General features: G+C 44.6%; 1 protein-coding gene across 1 annotated transcript in view; it reads right to left on the reverse strand.

Annotated features, from left to right (window-relative positions):
* Positions 1 to 23997, reverse strand: part of kmt2a (lysine (K)-specific methyltransferase 2A) — a 34889-nt gene extending 10892 nt beyond the window's left edge. The window contains exons 1-15 of the mRNA XM_080288483.1: positions 23617 to 23997; positions 14787 to 14859; positions 11321 to 14658; positions 10622 to 10799; positions 9668 to 9896; positions 8560 to 9290; positions 8052 to 8461; positions 7789 to 7935; positions 6353 to 6451; positions 5912 to 6032; positions 5678 to 5791; positions 5318 to 5499; positions 4606 to 4782; positions 3118 to 3228; positions 2781 to 2854 (exon numbers count right to left, since the gene is read on the reverse strand). Of these exons, the coding sequence (XP_080144609.1) occupies positions 2781 to 2854; positions 3118 to 3228; positions 4606 to 4782; positions 5318 to 5499; positions 5678 to 5791; positions 5912 to 6032; positions 6353 to 6451; positions 7789 to 7935; positions 8052 to 8461; positions 8560 to 9290; positions 9668 to 9896; positions 10622 to 10799; positions 11321 to 14658; positions 14787 to 14859; positions 23617 to 23862 (6230 nt within the window). The 5' untranslated portion in view covers positions 23863 to 23997. The remainder of the gene's footprint in view (positions 1 to 2780; positions 2855 to 3117; positions 3229 to 4605; positions 4783 to 5317; positions 5500 to 5677; positions 5792 to 5911; positions 6033 to 6352; positions 6452 to 7788; positions 7936 to 8051; positions 8462 to 8559; positions 9291 to 9667; positions 9897 to 10621; positions 10800 to 11320; positions 14659 to 14786; positions 14860 to 23616) is intronic.
* Positions 23998 to 24370: the final 373 nt, after the last annotated feature.

Below are 24370 nucleotides of genomic sequence, written 5' to 3' on the forward strand. Positions count from 1 at the left end.
TGAATCAACACAAGTTATCAGCAAACGGTGAGAAAAAGCCTTTTATTCCCGTTCATGTGTTCTTTCTGATTCATTAGTTGACTGCCACATTTAGAATAGGTCATTGCCATTGGAATATATTGTGTGACAAGTAATATCTACCCCTATGGTACAGATGATATGCTGGAGCTGTTTTTTTAAGATACTAAAAAAATAAATAAAGTCTGAGCAGCAAGTGAGCAGTGACACCCATGTTAAATAACCACATTCGAGGAGTTCTGCCAAGTCAAGAAAGCCTGGGTAATTGGTGTGATGTAAAGTCTCACACTTAATAAGCCAGCAGAGGCTTCTAAAAGCAAATCCACCCAGCAATGGCCACAGGATACAGAAGAATCATTGGTTTCCTTGACTGGAGCACTGATAAATAACACAATGAACTAAACTGACAAGCAAACCGCAATTAGACCACAAGTATTTATCAGCGAGTCTTCAATTGAAATATGACACTGTTACGGTTTCCCCTTCAAACAATGCCCGAAGGCAAAGCAGAAGAAATAGTCTGAGAAAGCAGAGCGACTGAGAAAGTTGGTGAATGGATATGTGTCAGAAAAACTCCAACATGCAGAGCAGTAAATTTCCATCAACTGTCTATTTAAAGACTGAAAAGTTAGGGGGGAAAAGTCAACTTGTAGCTATTCCCTCTAAAAAATGTCAATGTTCTTCTCTCTGTACACATGAGGACAAAGTATTTAAATTAAAAGCAGGGGATTTTAAACACAGCATTTCCAAATGTACTAGTTTTCTTCAGAAAAAACACAATACTAGAATAATTTCAGGGAAAAAAATAATTACCAGGTTCAGTATTATTAGCACAAACCACAAACCACTGCTGTAAAGTGATGGGATTTAACTTTGCAATGCTCAAAGCTTGTAAAATCAAGTTTAAACTCAGGGTCATCTTCCAAATAACACACAATATAAAAACATCAGCAAGGGTTTGAGCTGTAACTTGAGAAAACATCATGTCAAAAACTAAAGAAATCAGTTTAGACTTCAGAAAAAGAACTGTTGATGCTCACAAAGCAGGAAACAGATATATAAAGTCACCACAGTGTTTCCAAGTGTCATGAACAGGAGTGAGAGGTATCATCAAGAAATTCAAGGAGAGCCAAACAGAACAGATCCAGCCTGGCAGATGTAGGAAGCAAAAGATTTCAGACTACAAAACGACTGCAGACCAAAAAACCCCTCAAATTCTGCATAAAGAGACACCTTTGCACCAGACTGAAGTATATTAAGAAATCCTTTGGTAGGATGAGAGTAAACTAGAGCACTTTGGCCACAAAGACGATGATTATATTAGGAGAAAGAAGCGAGAGGCGTACAACCCAAAGAAAACGGTGGAGTGAAGCACGGTGGTGGGAGTATGATGCTGTGGGGATGTTTCAGTGCATCTGGAACTGGGAGAATCTCGTCAAGGTGAAGGAATCATGATGAAAGAAGGATATGTGAAGATTTTGATAGAAAACCCAACGCAGTCACCAAAAAACCCCAAAAACCGGGGTCTGGGTTGTTGCTCTGTCTTCGACCGATAACCCAAAACATCCATCCCTCTTGGTGAACGACCTCCAGAAGACCAAAGTGAATGTTACTAACTGGTATGCAGGCTGCTATCAGGCCAAAGTGACTGACTATTGACTATTAGCATCGTGGGAGCAAATAATTCTGACCCTCATAATTTTTGGTTTCTGTGAAATAATTTTGTTCCTGTGTGGAAAATAAAAGTAGGATGTTTGGAAGTGCTGTGTTTCAAAATTCCATTAAAAATGATTACAAGGGGAAAAAATAATCCTGCCCTTATCTATTAATAATATGAGTTCTTCAGTACAATAACAATAATATTAATTCTTAGCACAAAGGCATGACATGACATGCTCATATGTCATGTGACTGGAAATAACTACAGTTTATCTCTGTGATCCTGTCTTCTTCTGTCTTTAAAAACAGCACTAGGTATTGTATAGTATTGTATATAGTATAGCCTGGGACCTTTAACAGCCACTGCCAGAAGGAAATGTTGTATCAGCGATATTCTCCACTCAATCATCAGTTGATCAAGTTGTTAAAAAAAAGTCTGGATTGAAGTGTTTTAGCTCCCTATGTTTGAAAACAACAAAACGATTTCCTTTACCAATCAACGAGACACATGGACTATCACATGACACCGTGATCTCAGCCCTTAGTTTGCATTTCCATTAAATATCTCGGTGGATGTTTGTACAGCAAACCCACACGTTTTATTCTTTTCAGTTCACAGCGCTCTGGTTCCCTCCTATATACAGATGATGATACGGTGCCTCCCAAAGAAACCACATCTTGCTTCTCATTTCAATAATTACAGACCAGCAGCTCTTGAAAACTGCAGTTCTCTGAGGTTTTTGGACAGGCTCACTTTACACGAGTATTAAAGTGAAATCTTCTTCTCTGTAATTACAAACATAACTTGCGATACAAGTTTAGAAAATCGTGGCAAATAAAACACTTCACACAGTATATTAAGACTGAAAGCACTGCCTTCTGGGTGGCATTGCTTAGCTACTGAATTTCAGATTTTGCTCATATTAGTCTGAGCTCATTTTAACTTCATTTTAGCAAATCTTTTGTTGGTTATTTTAAATGCATTTAAATAATTATCAAGAACCAGAAACACTTCTGAGTGCCAATACGAGCCAATCGGAACAGGTAGTGAACACTCTCGTATGAGCTCTTGCATTTGCTAAGGTATAACGACAGACACTCACTTGGCAGAGACTTTTTGGCTTTCCCAGAATCTGGACTCTTTCACTTTGAACCATGGAAAGGTTCGGTCCATTTGCTGAAACAGAGAATGAATTCCATTAACGTTACACATCAGCCTACTCAAGCACTTGTGCAGACCTGCATTTGGAAGCGATCGTGAATGTCGTTGGCGCAGCTTTAACTCGATTAGGACAATTAACCTGTAACTGATGAAGGAAGAAGAAAACGCTTCTCACAATGTCTACGTAAACGTGTGTTTCGCTGTTGTCATTTAACCTCATTTATGCTTGCTGTGTTTCCAGCCGTGCCATGAGACTTGAGCTGATCTGAACTTCTTACCCGGATGAAAAAGGACTTGACCATGCTGTTGGCTTTCCTGCTCTCAGGTTGGCCTCCGTCACTGTTGATGGCTGTCTGAATGATTCGCACGATGTCATCGCTAAACTCCAGCTGGGAGAGAAATGATGAACACAAATGGCACACAATTAAGCTAATGAACATTGGTGGAAAGGACATTATCTCAGCCATCTGTGTTAATTTCCCATTACACAGCACAGGTCTGACCAGGGAGTCAAGATGTGGCTACACATACCAGATTAAAATCAAATATCAAACATGCTCTAAAGTAGGGCTGGGCTATATCATACCGTTCACGGTATGATGACACATGATGAGTAATTTTGGGCAACGATAGGAAAATGAAATATCGCGATAGAATATGGGTAAAATGCGCTTGCGCAGTGCCTATGTTTACATACGCACATGGCGGCGACGCAGAATGAGAAGAGCAAAAGTGGATCGTTAAATGAAACGGATGAACCAGAATTGGTTTGTAAAAATGCTGCAGCTTCAGTGGTGTGGAACTGGTTTAGCTTTCAACCGTCAGATACACATCAAAGCACTATTTTTGGTAGAGCATGCTAGCGGGCCGTCGTTATTACCGTGTTGTTTGGAAAATACGGCACACTTAAAATCAATCCTTTTATTTTTCTGAAAATCGACAGTGCCCCTTATAATCCCGTGTGCCTTATGTATGAATTCTGGTTGTGTTTACTGACCTCGAAACGATTTTATGTCTTATGGCTCGAAAACCTGTCAAATCTTTTAGTACGACTTTGCTAAGCTACAAAACTGCACCGCTTCATGGATTGTCGGAGCATTACGGCTATCGTAGGCAGGAGCCTCGCGGAGTGATACGTACTGTGCTTCGTCATAATATTACCGTATTGTGTGTGTATAACCTCTTTTTAAGTTTTGTGGATGTTATACATGGTTATGCTGAGGACATGTCGGCCAGTTTCCACTGGAAATGCATTTTGGTTAAACTGTCAGCAAGGAAATTGCACTGTTACATTTTTATATAACTTTAATGCACATAAAAACAGCTGCTTGTTTAAGTGAAAATACATTGATGGGGTTTTTTGCACTAATAAAGTTGTGGAGTTGTAAAGCATTTTGTCTAGTGTCAATTATATCGTCAGTTATATCGTTATCACAATTTTTCAAATGTATATCGTGATAAATATTTTTGGTCATATCGCCCTGCTCTACTCTAAAGGCTGTGATTTAAAAAGAAAAAAAAAAAAGTACAATCTGCTTCAAGAGAGCTTGTGAGCTTTGTCATATGTTTAGAGAAAAAATATCTGTGGTTAGCCTGCACAGATCCTCGACTACGTGTTCTCTAGTTACAGAGACTGATGAATTGCTTTTCATTAAAATGCAGCAGACAACACACTTGTCATTCCAGTTTGTCAGCACGGCAGAGATACCGGAAAACAAATGGGCCCCTCAAAAAAGAAACAAAAGAAAGAAAGAATGCACACTTACCAATGAATTGTACCGGCCTTGATCCATCTTTTTCTCAACAGACTCCAAATCTGGAGGGGAGTCGCTGGGAGGTGTGGGGGTTACTTCTGTCAGGACTGGAGGATCTGGGCCCTCCGGGGAACGACGGGATGGAAGACTCTCCTCCGTCTCTGGATTCAGCTCTGGTGGCTTCACCGCCTGCTCCAAAACCACAGAGTATAGCTCTGACTGATGTGGTAAAATAAGCTCAGGCTGTTTCTGGTCAAAATGTGCCTTTATCCATCAATATCCATCATAGCACCACGTGGTAAAAAAGTAAAACTCACAAAACTATAAAGTAATAAAGTAAAATAAAATCAGTGTTTCCCACACACAGACTTTTCTTAGCTGGCCATCAAGGTATATAAATACCTGCCTAAGTTTATTTGGTAACACAAATGTTGGTATTTTTTAAATTTCTACATGTTTAAGAGAGTTTAGCTGCGACTAACCAGAAAGGCCCTTATTAAATTTACTTGGCAGTTCTCGACTTCACAGAGGCGACCTCAAATTTATTTCTCACAAAGAAACTGGAAAATGAAAAATGTGCAGAGGAAATCCTTAAAAATGGCAGTCTGCAGAACCTAAATCTGTGGGAAACACACTGCAAATGATGCTATAATATAAAAATCTGATCAGTGAAATGTTTGCAATATGGCAAAGACTCACATCGATTTGCAGGCGTGTATCTTACCTGTCTGTACCGTAGCAGGTGTGTGGATGTGCGTGAGTTGAGCAGTGCAGTGAGGACGTTGCGAATGCAGCCCTGAAGTTCCCTTTCCAACGCCGCCCTCCACTCAGGCGGGTGTCGTTCGGTACATTTGGTACATGTGTAGGCAACGCTCTCTGGCTTTGACAGCAGTTCATACATTTCATCTGCGACACAGCGAAACAGCAGGTCATTAGGTTTATTGTTTTTCTGCATGTCATCAGCGTGACAGCGCTCAGAGGGCGGCCTGTCAGTCATCTGCTCAGACACTGTCGAAGCACACAAGCTGCTACAAACTGATGAAGAACATACTGTCAATGTATTACTCGCTATGCAGCTTCTCACCTGTGAGATTCTCACACTTTGCATGAACCCAATGGTTGCATCGGCCACACAGCATCATTTTGCTGTCATAATCATCATCGTCATAGCACTTATCACACAGTGGGCAGAAGTTCCCTGAGAGAGGAGATTAAAATTCATCAAGACCAATAAAATATTGCTTACATTCAAATGTTGTTGTATTTTTTTGTTATTGCTGGTGATACTGATCAGTCATCTACTGAGCTACCTGCTCACCTTTAGCAAAAAGTTTGGCACAATCGTGACACATGGAGAAATCATGTGACCACTGGGCATCCCAGGACTTCCCAGGTTTCGTGGTGCCGCAGCTCTTACAGCGCACACACTTGGCGCAAACCTGAAAATAAGAGGCACATAAACAACATCGTTACTACACGGTAGAAACTCGTAAGCATTCGTTTAAGGAGTGGAAAGTGTGTGAAAGTGACGCTGTAACAGGAGCAAAACGTTTTCCTAGACGCTGGCTGTGCGAGGTCGCATCCATGTAAGTAGCACAATCTTGAGAAGAAGGAAACGTGTGAACTTGGGAGAGAAATGTGCGAGCATAATGCTATAGTTTGGTCACGCAGTCGTGCAACTGTGTTACATAAAGGTGAGAAAATGGTGAGGGTGTTTTAAGAGAGGAGGAGGAGGAGGAGGAGGAGAGTGTGTGCATACCCAGATTCTCTTCTTCTTGGTGGGTCTGGTTGGGTAGTTGGGACCCAGGCACTCTGGGTGATAGCTGTTGTGGCACTTGTCGCACTCTAGCAGCTGCTGCTGCAGGGAGAGAGGTAGAAAAAGTGACAAGATGTTATTTGTATATCGAGTTAGGCAGCAGTAACATTTTCATCCCTAACAAATAGTTCTGCTCCCTGCAAATCAGCAACAAAGGCTTTGACCCATAATTGCAGTACTCGCCTTTACCACCAAGTGTCACGCTGAAATAAATGAATGGTAGATACAGCCATGCAGTATTTTTTAAAAGATGAACGGTGCTTCTTTTACACAGACGTCTTGCTCTAGTGCTCCCTCCAGTTTATAGCAGGGCACATTCATAGCGTGTGTAACGGATGGATAAACATCATTAACTAAGGCATTATGATGCAGCTTTAATGTGAGCTGTATAGTGCTCTTGTCGACAGCTGCTTAAGGGTTGAGCGCAGTTGAGTTTTTCTTGTTTTTTCTTTGAATAAACACAGTTATCCCATTTAAAGTTTTTCCAATATACAGTTAATGTGCTGCAGGACATTTTCATCACTGAGCTAGCAGGGATCCTAACCCAAAATACGAATGACAAACATTTATTAATAATGACCAACAAGCTAGGCTGGAGGCTGCAGTTTGGGGAGGGCCTTACTGAGGATCAGCAGCAGCACCTGTGCCTGCAGGATACCCCCTGACACATCTGAGAGAGGCTAACAGAGAAAAAGGGGAGTGATGGTGGAGCATTTATAGCCGTAAGAGCGGGAGGAGAGTGTTTGAGATGTTCCTGAAGCTCCTAAAATTTAGATAAATTATCAACAATTACAAGTTGCAAATAGTCAAAGTTTTATGATCATCCAGCACTTGATGTGCTATTTCTGCAGCGGCCTGATTTGCCCGTAACTTCGCCAGCTGAGATTTAAGTTAAGCCACACTCAGTGGTGGAATCGGAATGCCAGAGACCTACTGCTTAGAGGCAGCTCCTTGGTCAGAGACGAAAGCCAGTCAAAATAACGATTTACTTTACGCTCGCTAGATTTAAAGATCCAGCTCCAAAGAATCTTTTTCTTTAGCCTTACTTTCTGCTTTCCCCACTAAATGGGCAGTAACCAACAATTTCACATATCTTGCAAACATGTACAGCTGTTTGACTGCCTTTCTTCCACCTGATGTGTTCATTCATATTTCTAAACCCACAACCATACAAGGCTCACACCACGCACATTTTACACATGGCTTCAGTTAAATGATAAAAACATGGCAGGAATCCAAGAAGCTGATTAAGTGCTGTCTGCTGGCTAGACTAGCAAGCATCTTTCTAGGGAAGATTCTCCAGTCTTCACACACTGTCAGTCTGAACCAAGCTTCCGTGAGCGGCTTTAAAATGTACAGAACTGTATCGAATGGCTTACTTTAGTTTTCTGGTGCTGGCGCCCACAGGCCTGGCAGTATCGGCATCGTCGACAACACCAGTTCTCAAACTGCTCCTGGAGAGGGCGCTCCGATTCCCCCAGGCAAAAGAGATGGAACGGTTCACAGCATACCTGGCAGAAGACAAACTACATGCAGAGAGAGAGAGAGAGGAAGACGTGTTTGAATATAAGCTCAGCTTCTGCGTGGATGAAAGGAAGCTCAAAGGGGGGAGGGAAAAAAAGAAAATCAAGATGATTTTTACCTCCGCATTTCCACTGCTTGCACACAAAAAGCAGAGCACCCTGGGTGTGATAGGCACAGAGGTGAGCAGGCTGAGGCCACCAGCCTCCCACACCTTCTCCACATCATGGTTCCTTTTGAAATCCACTCTGATACGATGCACTCCGTCGCAGGGTGCTCTAGAATTCACCTGGCCCCTAGTCGAGGGAGTGCTCTGCGAGTTTAAAGTACTGCTGCTCGGGGGTTTAGTGGTCAGAGGCTTCACAAGAGGGGGTGACCAAAAAAACAAAAACAGTGTTTGACAAATGCTTATGGCAAAAGTTTTGATGGACATCTTATACAAGTAAAACTTTATTACCTTGTCTTTTGGTTTGTGTCTAGTAGAAACGGGAACAGAGCGAGAAGTTGGCTTCTTTAACTGTTTTGATTCAGCTATTAAAAAAAAGAAGAAAAAAGCGATGATATTAAAATAAGAACAAGGTAAAAATAAAAATGCCGTTTATTGGGAAAAGGTATGGCTATTTACTTACCTGTATCTGAAACTAGTGTAGCTGAGCTCTGCTGTTGCGCTGAAAGCTGCTGCTGCAGCGGCTGTGTTTTTTTCTTGGGTTCATTTGGCGAAATCTTGGGTGAAGCATCCTTTTTTGAACATGCCTGACTGGTAAGTGTCCGTTGCTGCTGCTGTTGTGATGACGGCTGAGACTGCGTAGACTGAGAGGGGGAATTTTGTGCAGAAGATGACGATGAAGAGGAGGAAGAGGAGGAGGAGGAAGAAGAAGATGATGAGGAGGAGGAAGAAGACGATGAAGTGGAAGAAGATGACGTGGAGGTGGAAGCCGGTACAGGTTGCTGTGGCTTGTGCCCCTTTTTACCGGGGGCACCGCTTGGGGCCGTGAGCTGCTTGGGTTCTGACATCGGTGCGGGAGACTGAGCCTGGGCTGTGGACGCGGCGGAGGCCTGAGGGGGATCGGCTGGGGCAGGGGAGGATGCGAGGGCTGGCGATGATTGCTTGGATAATGGCTGTCTTGACTTCTCCTCTCCCTGCCTTAGAGGAGGAGGAGGAGGAGGGCTCTTTTTAAGGGGAGGTTCCTCTTTTGCTGGAGCAGGAATGGGTTTGGGGCCAGAGTCCGAGTTTGGTCCTTTCACCGGATTGAGGCTCTCTTTCTTTTCCGGTGGCCTCTTTTTCTTGTCCTTCTTGCCTTTACCTTGCTTTTGAAGAATCTTTGAGGGCATCCACTGTAAGTTCTGACACTTTCTCATCCTGAAAAGGAGATTCACAAAATTTTAGCTTCCATCCTGCCTTTAATTCCCACCACAATGACGATGTCTTTGATGCATCTATACTTCTACCATCAACTGTTCGTGCTGGATGTTGATCTAATGAATCTTGTTAGTTACAGTTACAGAAAAGGAGGAAGAAGAAGACATTTTAAGACCGACTCTGACTCTATAAGTGTATTGTCTAAGCTTTGAAAACAAACCAAAAAGATGTATTCACTGGCAAATACCTCCCACTTCATCAGCATAATGAACGAGCTGGATACAGTAACAGCCCATTATATTTTGTCACATAGCATAGTTACATTTCCAAGAACGTGCATGTCAAGCTGCTGACTTCAAGTCAGGAATAATACTCACTTGCAGCATTGCTTTTTAATGTTTCGCCCTCCAAACTTAGGCTTATCCAGACAGTTGGTACATTCACCGCAGTCTTCTGGAACCTGGCAGCCTGAGCACTGGCCACAGCGCCGCGACCGTCGGCCCTTTTTAGGAGGAGCTTCTTGAACGGCCTTTTGCCGGGTCTCCCGTGGCTTTATGGGAGGGGACTGAGGCTCTGCCTCTTCTGAGCCCGCAACTGAAGACTTGTCTGTAAAAAAATCCAAAAAAGGAGGATTTCATTATTACTGACACACAGTTTAACACAGAGAGAGTCATAAAATAGCACTATTAAGAAGGCAAAGATGAAGAAATTTACAATATTGATAAATAAATTATTTTTTTAAACAAATGAATGAATCTTAAATTCTGGCTTATTTTAAAATAAATCAATAACAACTTATTTTTTAGCCACTTTGTATTTAACCTAATTCCCGACCATCACTATTAGGTCATCTCGCCTCAAAAGTTCGCATGTAACAACATGACATGAGACCAGTCAAAATAACAGGGACAGGGCAGCCAAACGCTTCTCACTCCATCACCACTCCACTGTGTACTTGTGTGCCCATCAATGATTGAATTTCTCTTCTCCTGTGATTAGCCTGTCATCATTGTGTGCTCCAAACTGTTTCAGGACTTCATTCATGACACAACATTTGTGCCATGAATAAAAAACCATTTAGCTCACGCTGCTCTGCAGTATTAGAAGTGTACACATGTCACAGTCCCAATTAAGACCCCGCCCAGAATAGCCAAGTCTTGCACAAGCTGAACTATTCTCTGTACCTTTTTTTAAAAATTAAAACGGTTAAAGATTACCATGAAGTTTACCATTTAAAACAACTAAGCAATAATATCATCCACACCAAAGAGTGTTGATTTTTGCACTTTATAGACAATTCAGTAAACTTCAAGTATGCAGGTGTGTCTCACCATCATTCCCCATGGAAGATAGGATCTTCTCTCTCTCCTCCCAGGGCAAGGCACTAAGTGTGGGCATGTCATCAGGGAACACCGCCCGGTTACGGCCAAGAGCCACAGCTGCACGACGGCATACATGCTTGATGCGCGGTCCACGGACTGATGCCTCCGACGAATCACTCTCTTGACCCTGCAGACCACCGCAAAAAGTGCACCGAATACTCATAAAGAGCATCATGATAACAAATATGCAAGACAATCCTACAAATGCACAAACTTGCAATGCAAAAAGACAGCATGTTCAGCTTATTGTTAGATGTTAGTTACGTTAGATGTGAACAATCTGACCAGTGTGCAGGTGAAGATTAAGAAGATGTGGAAACAAGGCGTGTCCTTAAAAACCCAATTGACATATTAACAGCAAAAAATAAAAACAGATGAAGATTCTGCATAAAGGACTTTCATAAGCAAAGCTACTGCTGTTTTGTGCATAATGCATTAAGCGAGGAGAATTCCCCTTAAGTAACACCCTCCATGGGACTTTCCTCCTATCAAGTTTCAGTCTGAGTACAAACTCAGGTTTCTATTTATAGCAAACATTCATAGCATTATGTCAAACTCATTTGCTTGTGACTATACGATTTAAATGAGAAAACCAGACAGTCTTTTTGTTGAGACTCTATGAGGGCGACGCATGAACATGAAACTGACCTGGACCTTTGCCTGATCTGTAGGTTTTAGCTTGTTCTTCTTTATCTCAAAGAGCTGGGCTTTGGCCTTCTTCAGTAGTCCAACTACCCGCTTGTCAGTCACAGGGTGTTTCTCTGAATTTGATAAAATTTTTCCAATAGAGGAAACAGGAAGCTGTTGTCTGCTGGGATGCACTGGGAGGCTTGGTGTATTTTGGCTGGGAGTACTTCTTTTCTCTTTCTCTTTTTCCCCATCCTCCATCTCTGCTCCCTTCTCAGAGAGCCTGCCTTTCTTAGGCAGACGTCCTTTAGTAAAGGACACAGGACCAGTGGAAGGTGGCACATCTGAGGAAGCGGTGTCAGAAACCGTGTCAGCTGATGTTGATTTCTTTCTCCCCGGAGCCTTTTTTGGAGCAAGACCATCAGAGTCCCTCCCATCTACAGTAAACAGACTAGAAGGTGCATTAGGGGAGCCATCTGGCGTAGAAACCCGACTTCTTTTCTCCAAATCCTTCTTCCCTTCTCTCTTATTCTCCTTCTCCTTCTCACGATTTTTCTCAGAATCTCTCTCTTTTTCCTTCTGAGCAGGTTCCTGGGGAGTGGACAAACATTTTTCTTTACCTCCCTTCCCAGCTCCTCGCCCTGTGTCTTGGCCACTGGGAGGAAAGAGAGGGAAAAGTGGGGAAGAACCGGATGATGCAGCTGACATGGGAGGTGGGTTTCCAGTGGCCCCTCTTCGATTATCGGGTGTTCCTTGTGAGGCCAGTATACCGTGTGATACCGTGGAGAAAGTGTTGAAAGGAGCAGAAGTTAAGGCACTAGTGGCTAGTGGGCTTGCAGACACCCCTGGCAAAGAGCTGGGGTTACTACTGGAGGCAGAGCCTGGCAGCACAGATATCTCTGAGGCCCCTTTCCCCATGGACATCTGGCCTCCTATTTGGCTGCTGCGTCTGGTCATCGAGTGGGATGGAGACCGTGGATGGCCACGCAGTGTTCCCGGAACCGGCCGTCTCCTACGCCGCTGGGTTCTGGTGGAGCTGGGTGGCGTCTGGTGTGGGGAGATTGATCCAGGGCTGCTCCCCGAAGATGACTGCAGGGTAACTGACTCAAATATCCGAGAGTGAGCCTCACTGGGTGTAAAGCGTGGAGCACGAAGCAACGGGCTGCGCTTTTGAAGTGGTGAGTCAAAGCGGGATGATGGGGGGTGCTGGTGGTGAGCGTGGGGATGAAGAGGGGCAAACAGACGAGTCCCACTTCCTGCTCCGGTGACCGGTGCTGGAAATGCAACCGGAGCAGCTCCCCCTGCCCCACCAACACCCAGCCCGACGTCTTCAGGTGTGAGAGGTGGAGGACGGAAGTTGTCAAATACCGGCTTGCGTATAAGGCCCTCCTTGGCATATTTAGCAGAGGAAAAGTACTGCTGTTTCGGGTGGGACAGGGATGTCCATCGGAAGGTGGGCTCTCTCAGAATTGAGCGACTTCTTTTGTCTGACAAGCTGGGCAGCACTGATGGTCCAGGGAGGAATGGTGGGATGGGGTGAGGCATCCAAGACGACTGGGGGTGGTGTTCACTAATAGCAGCTGTACCAGTGGAGGTTGACTGGGGAGGCTGTGGAGGGGTGAGGAGAGGGGGAGGTGAAGAAGACGAAGAAGCTGTGGATGAAGCTTGCTGGGAATTTACAAGTGCAGAGGAGGACATCAGCACTCCTGTTGGTGGGCTGATGATTGGCTTTTTCATCCCAGTGGTGAGCGTCTCTCTTCCCCTCTGTTTCTGACCCCCCTGGCTGACCCCCTGCCGTCTCCGGCCTCGTTGATTCCTCTCTGCCAGCACATGCTCTGCCTCCGGTTCAGAGGGAGGAGACGCAGGCTGTGAGGTGTGTAGCAGGTTGGCCTCCCTCTCTCCCTGTGAGGACGGAGAATGATCCTCTGGCTCTGACAAAGCCTGCGTGGCCTCCGAAGCCTGGGAGTTGCACGATGAGTCATCCAAGCTCGGGCTGCTGGACCTGGAAGACTCTGCAGAAGAGAGTTGTGAGGAATGCTGTGACACAGCACTTGAGCCGCAAGATGGCGCGCTACTGCTGAATCTCCCATTGGCTGTGTTGCTGTTGCTGCTATTCAGAAGACCGGCAGCTGTTGATGGAACAGAGGGAACAGGGGCAGGAGATGAAGGAGGCGGGAGAGAGTCAGTCGGGGCAGTGGTACCAGCGCTAGTAACAGCAGATGTAGAGGAGACAAGCACAGGAGAAGGGGATGAGGAAATGGTGCAGGCAGGTTGGGCAGAAGTGGAGACAGATGAAGGGGCTGTGTCTAAGCGGGGTATCTTTGTATGGGGTGCTGGGGTTCCAAAACTCCCCTCATCTTCAATGAAGCGCTTGGGTGTTTTGATGATGCGAAGGGAGACGGTGCTGACCACGGGCATGATGAACTGCCTGATGTTCTTCAGCGGGGTCTTCCTGATGCCAGCTTCAATGGCTCCTCCCCCACTACCCCCAATGGCTACAGCTTCTTTCTCCAGTCGCTTCTGTGCTCCTTTCTTAGCACGTTCCAGCAGCTGTTTGGCGATGGTAGCATCAGGGCGCTTACACGGGGGGACGATTCTGACTGGCTTTCTGTGTCGAGGGCTTTTTCTGAGGCCCACCGCTCTGCCTGGCTTGGAGGGAAGTGGGGAGGCAGGTGGATTGGAAGAGTCTTGGTCCCCAGTGCCATCCACACTCCTTAGCATGGGCTGCTGAGGTGTGTGTGGTTCTGCGGCCCCACCTCTGATCCTGAACGTTTTATGTTTCCCTTCCCCACATTCAATGGAGGTAGACAGCTGGGCAGCAGCAGCAGCTGCTGCTTCAGCTTTGAGCCTCTCAGCTGATGGTGGTCGCCCACGTCTGCGTCGGGGAACACCGGGCAAAGTCTTGAGGCGTGACTTCAGAGGGGTGAGCTTGGTCTCTGTCAGCCTCTTCAGGTTGGTAACTTTGGATTCACCCCGTCCACCTTTGGAAAACCTCGCCTCAGTATCATGTGGCTGAGTAGAGCCCACTGCCACCTTCTTGCCACCCTTTCTGTCCTTGTCCTCCTCTGTGTCCAGCTCAAACCCAACCTGCCTGGTGTCCTCCCCTGCTGCATGGCTTCCCGTAGTCCAAGCTTTCTTGCTACTTGAAGAAGGGGGTCGGCCTCTTCTCTTTTCTCCGGTCCCAGGTGGCCTCCCAGGTAGCCTTTTCACCCTTTCAGCTGGTCTTTCAGGTCCCTCAGGTTTGTCCTGTGTTGGGGAGGGAAAGGATGATGGGGAAGATAGACTTGCAGCAATTTTCTGGGCGGACAGGACCCGTGGCGGGCGCCCTCTTGGCTTCTTCTCCTGTATAGGTGGTCCTGCTGATAAAACCAGAAAAACAAATAAATAACCAGGCACAAACAGCAACACCTATAGAAAAATTGTACAGGTAGAGTCATCTCAAACTGACTATAAAGTCCCTGGTAGCCAAGACGAGTTAAAATTTTACCTGAGGAAGTTGTTGAAGGGCTCTGTACTCGCTTCTGTTCAACAACCGGTCCAAATCCTTCAAATGCTTCTTCCTACAACACAAGAAAGGGAAAAAGATGAGTTGCCTGTGATCACACCATTTTGTAATGCTAAAATACAGGAACAGACCATATTTAGAGCATTAATCATAGTACATAACAGTGAGATGGCCTAGATGAGCAACACTTGAGTCATTATTGAATAGTAATAGAATGCATTTATACAGCGCTTTTCGGGACCCCTCACTCTCACATTCATACACTGGTGAAGGCAAGCTACAGTTGTAGCCACAGCTGCCCTGGGGCAGACTGACAGAGGCGAGGCTGCCATATCGCGCCATCGGCCCCTCTGGCCATCACCAGTAGGCGGTAGGTGAAGTGTCTTGCCCAAGGACACAACGACCGAGACTGTCCGAACCGGGGCTCGAACCGGCAACCTTCCGATTACAAGATGAACACACAACTCTTGAGCCACGATCGCCCGAAGACAGACTACTCTAGCTTACTCTGGTGCTCTCATATTTTTCTGGTTTTTGGAATAGCATGCCTAACGTTTGAGAAGACTCAAACCACCACAGACGTCTAAATCTTACTGGGTGACTAACACATAGCAATGTACTCCTGCTCCTTGAGTTACAGCACTTACACAGGCAGACAGAGCAAAGAGGCACAAAAGACAATGAGGCCTGAAGTGCAGAGCAAATACACATTAGTGGCATCTTTTCAACAAGAGGAGCAAAAATGTAAAGTGTGGCTTTAAGGCTGAGCCAGAGCAGTCTGAGCTTTGGATTCACTTAGATACATCTGTGCCTTTAGCTGAATTCAGACACTGAATCATGGTCACATGTTAAAAATATATCAGTTTAGGCAATTTTAGCATGAAACTTTGATATGTTTCACCATAAAACATTTCATCCATGGTTAATAACTGCCAAATGATGTGACTTTAATTACTCAGTAATATTGAATTAATTTCAATATTTTGGGAAATTATGTAAGCTCCACTCTGGCATAGTAAATGTATCCTTCCTCTCATGTCTCAATGTACCCTTGAGAAGTGCAACAGAAAAGAAAAAATCCCTCAGTGATGATTAGCATCTTTGGGCTCCTCTGTGTGCTACTACTTCTTACAATCAATGTGCTTAAGAGTGGAGGTGAGTGTGTCATTTCGTCATGTTTATTTATAGCAGCACGTGGGGATGCAATAAAGGTCTCGCTGGCCCAGTTTGTAGAGCAGCTGCGATCTAAGTGTAAGTGCAAAATTACATGCAAACTGCTTTGCACCATTTAAGAGTTACACACGCTGCATGTGGCTGAGACGCACGACAAACTGTAGGATCTAATTAGAAAGCATAAGAAGCATTAATGTGTGCTCAAATGCCGGTTTTCAGCTGTTCCACATATAAACAAACAACAATAACAGACATCAATACCGCTGTTTTTCCTGGCCTGCAGTATTTATCTAAGCATCCCACTCTGCTCATGGTGCATTCAAGCTTTTCTTTTTCCTCCCCTTTTTTATGCTTCGCTCTGTTTGTATTTCACCCTCTTCTCACGGTAATTGTAGCATCCTCCTCTCTGAGCAAACTGGTGCTCTGGGTTGGTGTTTGTTGCAGAGCGGAGCGGGGGGGGAGTACCGATGGACAGCACTGAGTCGCTGTGATAATGTGAGCAGTCAATGACATTACAGCGTACTTTGCCAGAGGCAAGTGCGTAGGGCAGGCAGCACAGACGCATGTACCTGCACTCACTCACTCACTCACTCACTCACTCACACACTCACTCACTCCCACATTCACTCACACACACCCTTGTGATCATGTACTAATTCTGTCAGCCACACATACACAGTTTGGTGGGCGGGGTGGGGGGTGGGGGATAGCACACCCCCCTGCATGAGCTGCACATCAAGATGTAAACAAGCAGAACACAGGAGTGAAAATGGGGGGAGGGGAGCAAAGACAAGGCAAACCAGCAAGCTCGACGAGCTAAAGGAGGAGGGTCGTGGGAGGAGGGAGAGGAGGAGAGAAAAGAGACAAGGAAGCAGCATCTTGACCACATGCACCATCAACAACGGAGGGAGCGCACCGCTCTCTTGGGAGCAGTGAGGATGAAAGGGGATGAGGTTTTGAACATGCTCGTGCAGAAGCTTGCTAAATCCCAATCTAAACATGCCTCCCACACACAAGACAAGACTCCCCTTTCCTCCCCCCGCCACTCTTAATCTTGCTTGCTCTCTGCCATGCTTCCTAACGCACATTCAGTCAGTCAGTCACTCATTGCTAGCTCGCTCCCACTGACTGACAAGCACTGAGCAGCAGCGCGTGGAACATGCAGCTCACCATGAGCTCAATAGCAGTGCAGGCACAGGGAGGTAACTTCAAGAAGTAAACAAACACCGTAGTATACTACTGAGGTGAAGTGTTTTGTACTACGTTGTCGTGCGACGTGCAAGTGATGAAAGAGGTTACTGGAAAGACCAGAGTTTGTCTTTTTTGTTGTTGTTTTTTTCCCCCTTCCCCTTTATCTCTTAAGCTGAAGAGCACCCTTCATCTTTGCTCGCTTTTGCCGTCGCTCTCACCGTGTGAAATCCTGAGCAGTTTTACTTCCCTGCTGGTCTGTCATTTTTCATCTTACTGATCAATGCATACATGAGTTAAGTGATATAAATTACTTAAAGCTGGAGCAAGGGAAACCAATCTGATTCATGACAGAAGCATCATTAATTTTGTCAGGACGTGCAAGGGACTGTCCCTGACAGGTGTGAAACAGATAGGAATTGGGTTGGAGGTTTATTTCTCTGTATCACTCTGACAGAGCTTTTTGCACTTTGACAAAGCTAATGGGACTTTCACCGCCTTATAAGACAGCATTTAGGAGAAATCAAACTGACTACAGATGACGGGCTGCAGATGATGGATCTGTTTCTAAGGCAGGGTATAAACCCAGCTTTGATCTACAAAACGTATTCCTTGCTAAACAGGTGGGTTTCCAAACGGCATCTCTCTGGTTTTTTTGGATAGGTTTCTTAAATTCCAGATTTAGCAAAACAAGAGCAATTCTAACCACCTACTGTAAGTTAGCCCTTGCTAACCAAAGTTACACTTTTAGGCAGGCGGAACAGCAAAAGCAGACAAAATAATAGAAGCAGAATATGTATAGAAAAAAGTAAAAAAATCTTACTGTGATTTGTCAGCATGTTCCCTAATGATTTACTGACTTTACTTTACAATGAATATTTAAATTCAGTGGAGAAAGTAAGGAAGAGATGTACAACGCTTCATAAAGAAGGCTGGGAGGTGCTGAGAAGGGTTCATTTCCCACCTGAAACTAGAATCTGCAGCAAACCTTTGCAAGCTTTAACCATGGCCACAACCTTTCCCTTTTATTGTTTGTCTCACCTTTTTCAAGTGAATTACCACTATGACTAGATATCAACTCTAAACCCCTACCCAGCACCAATAGTGGTCGTGCATGATTTGCAGTAAAAACAAATCATGTTGTTTTTTTGGGGGGTTTTTTTATCTCATGCTGAGCTTCAGGCCAGCCCCTCAGTTCACTCTCTTCCTGAAAGAAGTTTTTTTTTTTAAGATCATTTCTCTTTCAAGCAAATTTCTTCTACCTGGCTCTGCATCATAAACAGAATTGCTGGAGGAGTCTGCTGCGCCTGAGATGACTATATTAAGGGTATCCCCCTATCTATATCAAACAGAGCCAAGAGTAGAAAAAAAAGTGAGTGTAAGTGAGTATTTGAGTCAGAGGGATTATTTGCACATGTGCTGAAATCCTTACTTTTACCATGTTTAATATGAGCATCCGCCACTGTTGCAATATATATGGCAGAAAATAAAATAAGGCCATTTTTAAGTTAAAAAAACTTTTTCGTAATAAACTTCTCTCACTCATACTAAAAACACTTTAGTTCACAGCTGATATTTCTGCTTTAAAACGCGCCAGTCATTTAATGAGCACGGTTGGCTGTAATGTTAAATATACCTGATGGGCAGTAAAAAAGTTTACAACAAGCAAACAACTGCTGTCACAAGTGACGATTCACAGGTCAGTAACAAACACATTAGCATACTCTGCAGCTACCCAAACACCTACCACATCAAGATCTTACCGGAAAACCTAACCGCTACTCATATAATCAGTCGCAGTTTCATGACAGCTTATGACTTTTATGTGTTTTTCTATGTTTATGAAAGGTGCTGGCATCCCAGGGTCTTAATTTTCACTGATTTCTGCATGTAAGGCTGAACCTCCATCGACATTAGCAGCAACATGGAGAAGCACATAGTTTTATGTTAATGTGATATTCTATAATAGAGACTATTTTGATGCATTTACCTGGCAGTTACATACAAGTGTATTAAATGCAATAAGCTAAAGAAGAAAGTGGATAAAGAAGCAGTTGGACAAAACTAATTACTAGAACAAGGATTTAAGCCGGAAGCCAATGCCAGACACAGCTGCAGTGTGGAAAGGGCCTCAGTCAAAGGAGCTACCTTATTGATCCTCGCCTTACCCTGACTGCAAAAAACATTAAATTAAATAAAATAAAAAAAATCACATACACTATTTGTGTGGAAATATCATCAAATTTACGTAAGCTCCATTTAAACTCAGAAGTTACCCACTTTCAGACATCTGAACAAGTGATGAGGAGCAAAAGGAGGACAGGAAAGGGATGTCATATAGATTTATAGGTTTTCCAGGGTTATTCTGACGCTAATAGACACTCTATAGGAAGTCATTCTTCCCCGGTAGTCTAGAAAAAAAAAACATTTTGTTGACTCATTCCTGGAAGCTTTCCTTTAGATTTACGGCACAGACACCATGCTCTGCTCCTAGAAATGCAAACTGGCAATGAGCTCATAACCCTATATGTCTGTGATGACATATCTGTTCAAGAAGGTCTCAGCAGGGAAAGCAGTGACACTGCTCTGTGACCCTCCCTGTCAGCACTGAGCAAAAGGTGGGCATTTGTTTTTTCAAGTGTCCAAACACTAAGTGCAACTGCTTCACATTTGTTCAACAGCGTGCAGACCAAAACAAACACACTCCCGTGTTGGGGTACCTTGACTTTCCACACCTCACATGTGAGGAAACGAGGAAACTGTCAGTGGACAAAGGCAAACAGACTGATTGCTTGGGGAGGGGGGGGGCAGAGTGTTGTTCTCTACACAAACACACAAACATAGTAACACTTGCACAGGCTGGCACACAAACACACATTCCCTCTGAACCATCTAAGGAGGCAGCTTGAATTAAAGTTTTAATCAAAATAAAGACAAAGCAGACACGCCTACTCCTGATTGCAATGAGGGACATAAAGTCTGAGGGACACCCCTACCACCACACACACACAAGCGCACCCACACGCACAAAGAGTAAGAAAGACGACACAATTGCCGCCTTTCTCCCAGTCAGGCAACTCTAAAAGCAGAGGTGAAAGCTCCTTGCCGCCCGCTGTAGCTGAATAAAGCTGTGGATGGGAGGGGTGGGAGGGTCTGTAACTAATTCTCCACCCAGCGTTATCCCATTGGGAGGTGGGTGGGGAGGGTTGCCCTGCACCCTTTGATATCCCTGCCTGCGCTCTTTCAGCCGCCGCACTTTGTGAGGGCTGGAATAAAAGCAGACACAAAGCTCTTGCTCCAATCCACACGATGTCTCGGGGATGGGTAAGAAAGGTCCAGGAGGAGGGGTGTGTGTATGGGTGGCGGTGGTCTTCTATTTAAATAGGCCAAACACCTGCTGGACCCAAGCGCCTTCCGCTCAAACACACCATTTCTTTCAAACCAGTGAGGCAAAGAGACATTTAGGTTGATACATCTATTGAGCTGTAGTTTTGTATGAATGATTAAACACTGGTAATTACATGAGAGTAAAGAGGAGGCAGCAGAAGGCAAGATGTAATGGACCAAGAACGAAAAAGAAAAAATTATGTTTAAAAAAAAAAAAAAGTCAGAACAGCATGACTTGGGTTAAGGCTGTATGGGTTTTAAAGTCACTTTTAGAAACAAAGATCAATGTGGACTACATTAGATTATTAAAAAAAAAAAGAACCAACAATTTGGCCAGATCAAGAAGATGAATTCCCAGCAGACATACAAAAGCTAATAAATGCCAAATTTGGACAGCAACAGCCAACAAGCACCCTTTTGAGCCACCCCAATAGGCTTAGTAATCCATTCCAAAGTGGCAGCTGTCAGAAGAAAAGTTCCTCTGCCTCTCAGACAGGGTGGTGTGTGTCTGAAGTGGATTTGGGTTTTTCTGCCTGGATGAAGGAAGGAGGGGCAGGAGAGTGTCCGGCTGGCGCTCTGTTCAGGGTCGCCCTGTGCACTCAGCAGGCTGCAGTGAGCCTGAACAATCCTGCCTAGATCTGGCCAGACAAGCACTACACTGATTCTCAATGAAATCACCATGCTGTGTCCACAACTTCCATAGGATTCAGGTTCCAAGGGGAATTAATGATCCAGTCTGTCTCCACGCATCCTAAACTAATGCTATAAACTGATACACAGAGCAGGAGGAACTGTTAATAAGTAAAGCCATTTCTTAATAATATAATGCTCTTGGGTAAGGCCCAAAATAGCATGCTTTCTTATCAGTTGGACAAAAATGGGAGAACTCTTTGCCTTAACCATTTCTGGACAACCTATGCTTACGTGCACAGTCACACCCCAAAAAATCACTATGCTGTGTCAGAAATCTTCATACAACTTAAGCTGCCCTAGGGTGTTACAGACAAATCTCTCTACACATACATTATCAGTGCTCCAAAGTAAAAAAGGGAGGGAGCGAAAAAGCTTAAAAAGCCATTTAAACACAAAATTAGTCAGTAAAGTTAGTGTTTCCATGGGCCATGTAACACTGATTTAGTACAAATGCACTCCAAAAGTAAATAAAGCAGTTTAGAGGATTTAATGGTCCAATCATGGACTCGCATATATTATTTCAGTTTAAAAAATAAATTAAACTTTCTCTTAAAATTTCAATAAACTATTATTAACTACTTTTCAATACTCCATAACCCCCTGCAGCTACATAATAATAAAATGTATTATATTGTCCAAAGGGAGATTCCAAATGTCAAATGTGAGAACAAAAATAATTTTTTTAAACTACAGCTAAACGTCTCAGGAGCAAACATGCACATACTGCTGTGCTTTAGTAAAAAACAAACAACAAATAAGTAGTGGTCCATGTTGAGACTGGATGGTGGTAAACATCCCCACACGGTGTACTCCCACTGCAATGAACGCATGCTGCTCATCATGAAGAAGGAAGATGGTAGTTCGCTAAGGCGAACACACCCCCACATCACAAGGTCCGTCAAGAAGGGGCTCGTTGTTATTGTAGCCAGCCCTGCATGCGCACTGTCACCAGCCACTGCTCTGATAAAACACGGCGAATTCACACACTAAACCTTATACACATATACACTCAATAACGGCCAAACGCCGTGTAGCTGTGTATCAGGCGTCATCTCAGAACATTATAAACCCGATATTATTTTGGTACTAGCTACGCACTGACTGTGCAGAGAAGGGGAAAACATGTCCACCTCCCATTTTCCTATGCATCAGCAATAGCCCCGATGGCTAGCGCGACGTAGTGCGTAGCATGGTAGCTGCCCTAGCTTAAAACTAAACAGCAATAGATCTGATTTCGTTTGGAGCATGAGCTCAGCCAAGTTTAGCTCCGATGCTTTAACCCGCTACGTAGCAATATGCTAATCGGGGAGGAACGCAGCAACCTCCCGGGCAAAACTGCAACTTTATAACGCCGCTCACGGAGAGGAGGAGAAGAATGGTGGTGTAGTTTTAGCTGTAAGATGTAGACAGCTAACGTGCGAGCTAACCGAGCAGCTACGTTGGGAGGTTGACACCTCACCTCAAACAGCCAGTCCTCGGAGCAAATACGAAGCTATTTAGCTGGCAAAGATAACCTTATAGAGAGCTGGGGCAAAGGTAAAGTGAATAAGGAGTAGCCGTTCTCGCTGGAGACAGACGCTAAGTTCACGTTAGCTAGTTAGAAACCACAATTGTGTACTCTCACCTCCTTCAAGTTGACATGTCTTGTTTTCAAACACATAACACGCTATCATGAAGCTACGGTGCTGTTACACCGCAGGGACGCCACCATTTATTAAAAACGTGTTTAAATGCTGGTTAGTTGCAGTGGGTTAACATTAAAGCTAATATGTTAACGGTAACTTTTACCGTGTTAGTGTTTATGATTTTGAAAGCAGGCATGAAGGCTTCATACCAGGCTAATAACAACTTGCTAACTAGTAATCCCACCTTAGTTACGCCATATACATTGGTCACCAAATAAACTAGTATCGCTGTTGTTTGTTACATGTACTGTATGTTGTAATAGCGTTGGAACACCGAGGTTTCTTCTGGCCGAGCTAGCGTTAGCACTGGTTCACCCAAAACTGAGTGGATGTAGCCCGTCCTCACACTCCTGCACTGAGGAGCAGAAAACTTTCTTTCCAGTAGAGCTGTGGAGACTAGATATCTATAAAATAATTTGGCGTTTTTTCTTGCTTCTAACTAAAGTTAACGCTGTAACGGGTTACTGTAGAGTTTAAGGCCACATAACCAACTCAAAGTTAACTGAGCATCTTGGCAATGACAAGTTTGCTCAGAGCCACACTAAGCGTCAGGGAGACGGAAAGATGGTCAACGTTTGGGTACAGTAACCGTTAGCTCCCTGCCTCACATGTAACCAGCGGTCCTCCGCGTGAACTCTGGCCCCGCAGCTGTCTTACCGATGCTCCCGGGTCATCCCCGTCCTTACCTCCGTGCTGCTAGAGTCGCTCGATTCCCCCAAAACATCCCGAAATTTCTGCAGGTTGCTCCCGATAACCGAAGAGACCTGTAGTGCAGCATCAAACCCGGGTCCGAGCCCAGCTGCATTAGGGTGGGCTCCCGAGACACTCCGCAAAGAGGCAGTAACCCTGATTCGGCCCGCTCTCCTCCCGGTACCGGAGTTGCTGCTCCCTCCGGGCCGAGCAGGGAACCGCCACCGACAGCTGTGCGCCATTTTACACTCTCTGCCTGTCTGCCCTGCGATCGGAGATACCTCAGTGGGCGGAACCCTTACCGAGCACTCCACATAAACAACCTCTACCAAGCGCAGCGTTCTCACTGGCCGAGAACATCGTTATGCATGTTGCGGGGCGGAACTGAAGAAACCCCGACAATGCATTTTCTCAGCGGCCCTATTGACTCTGCACGGCTGATTCCAAATCAGGTTCAGGGGCTTTGCCCGGGAAGGAGGTGCGTTTGAATCACCGAGGAGGAATAGACTGATATCTTACAGCATGTGTTGTTTCTTATACCAGATAAACAAGATAAAGCGATAAGTGCGTTTTTTTCCTTCTTTTTTGAGCTGCAGCCAAACCCAGAGATAACAAGATAAGATACTCACTGTAAACAATCTGGGTCACAGTGCGTGTGACTTGAAGCAGGAGACTAGCATGCCACAACATAATAAAGCTATTCGCTTCCATCAAAAGTGCATGCTTAAAAAAAAGAGAAAAAACATACAT

Source organism: Astatotilapia calliptera, chromosome 14 (assembly GCF_964374335.1).
Source record: "Astatotilapia calliptera chromosome 14, fAstCal68.1, whole genome shotgun sequence".
Lineage (NCBI taxonomy): Eukaryota > Metazoa > Chordata > Actinopteri > Cichliformes > Cichlidae > Astatotilapia > Astatotilapia calliptera.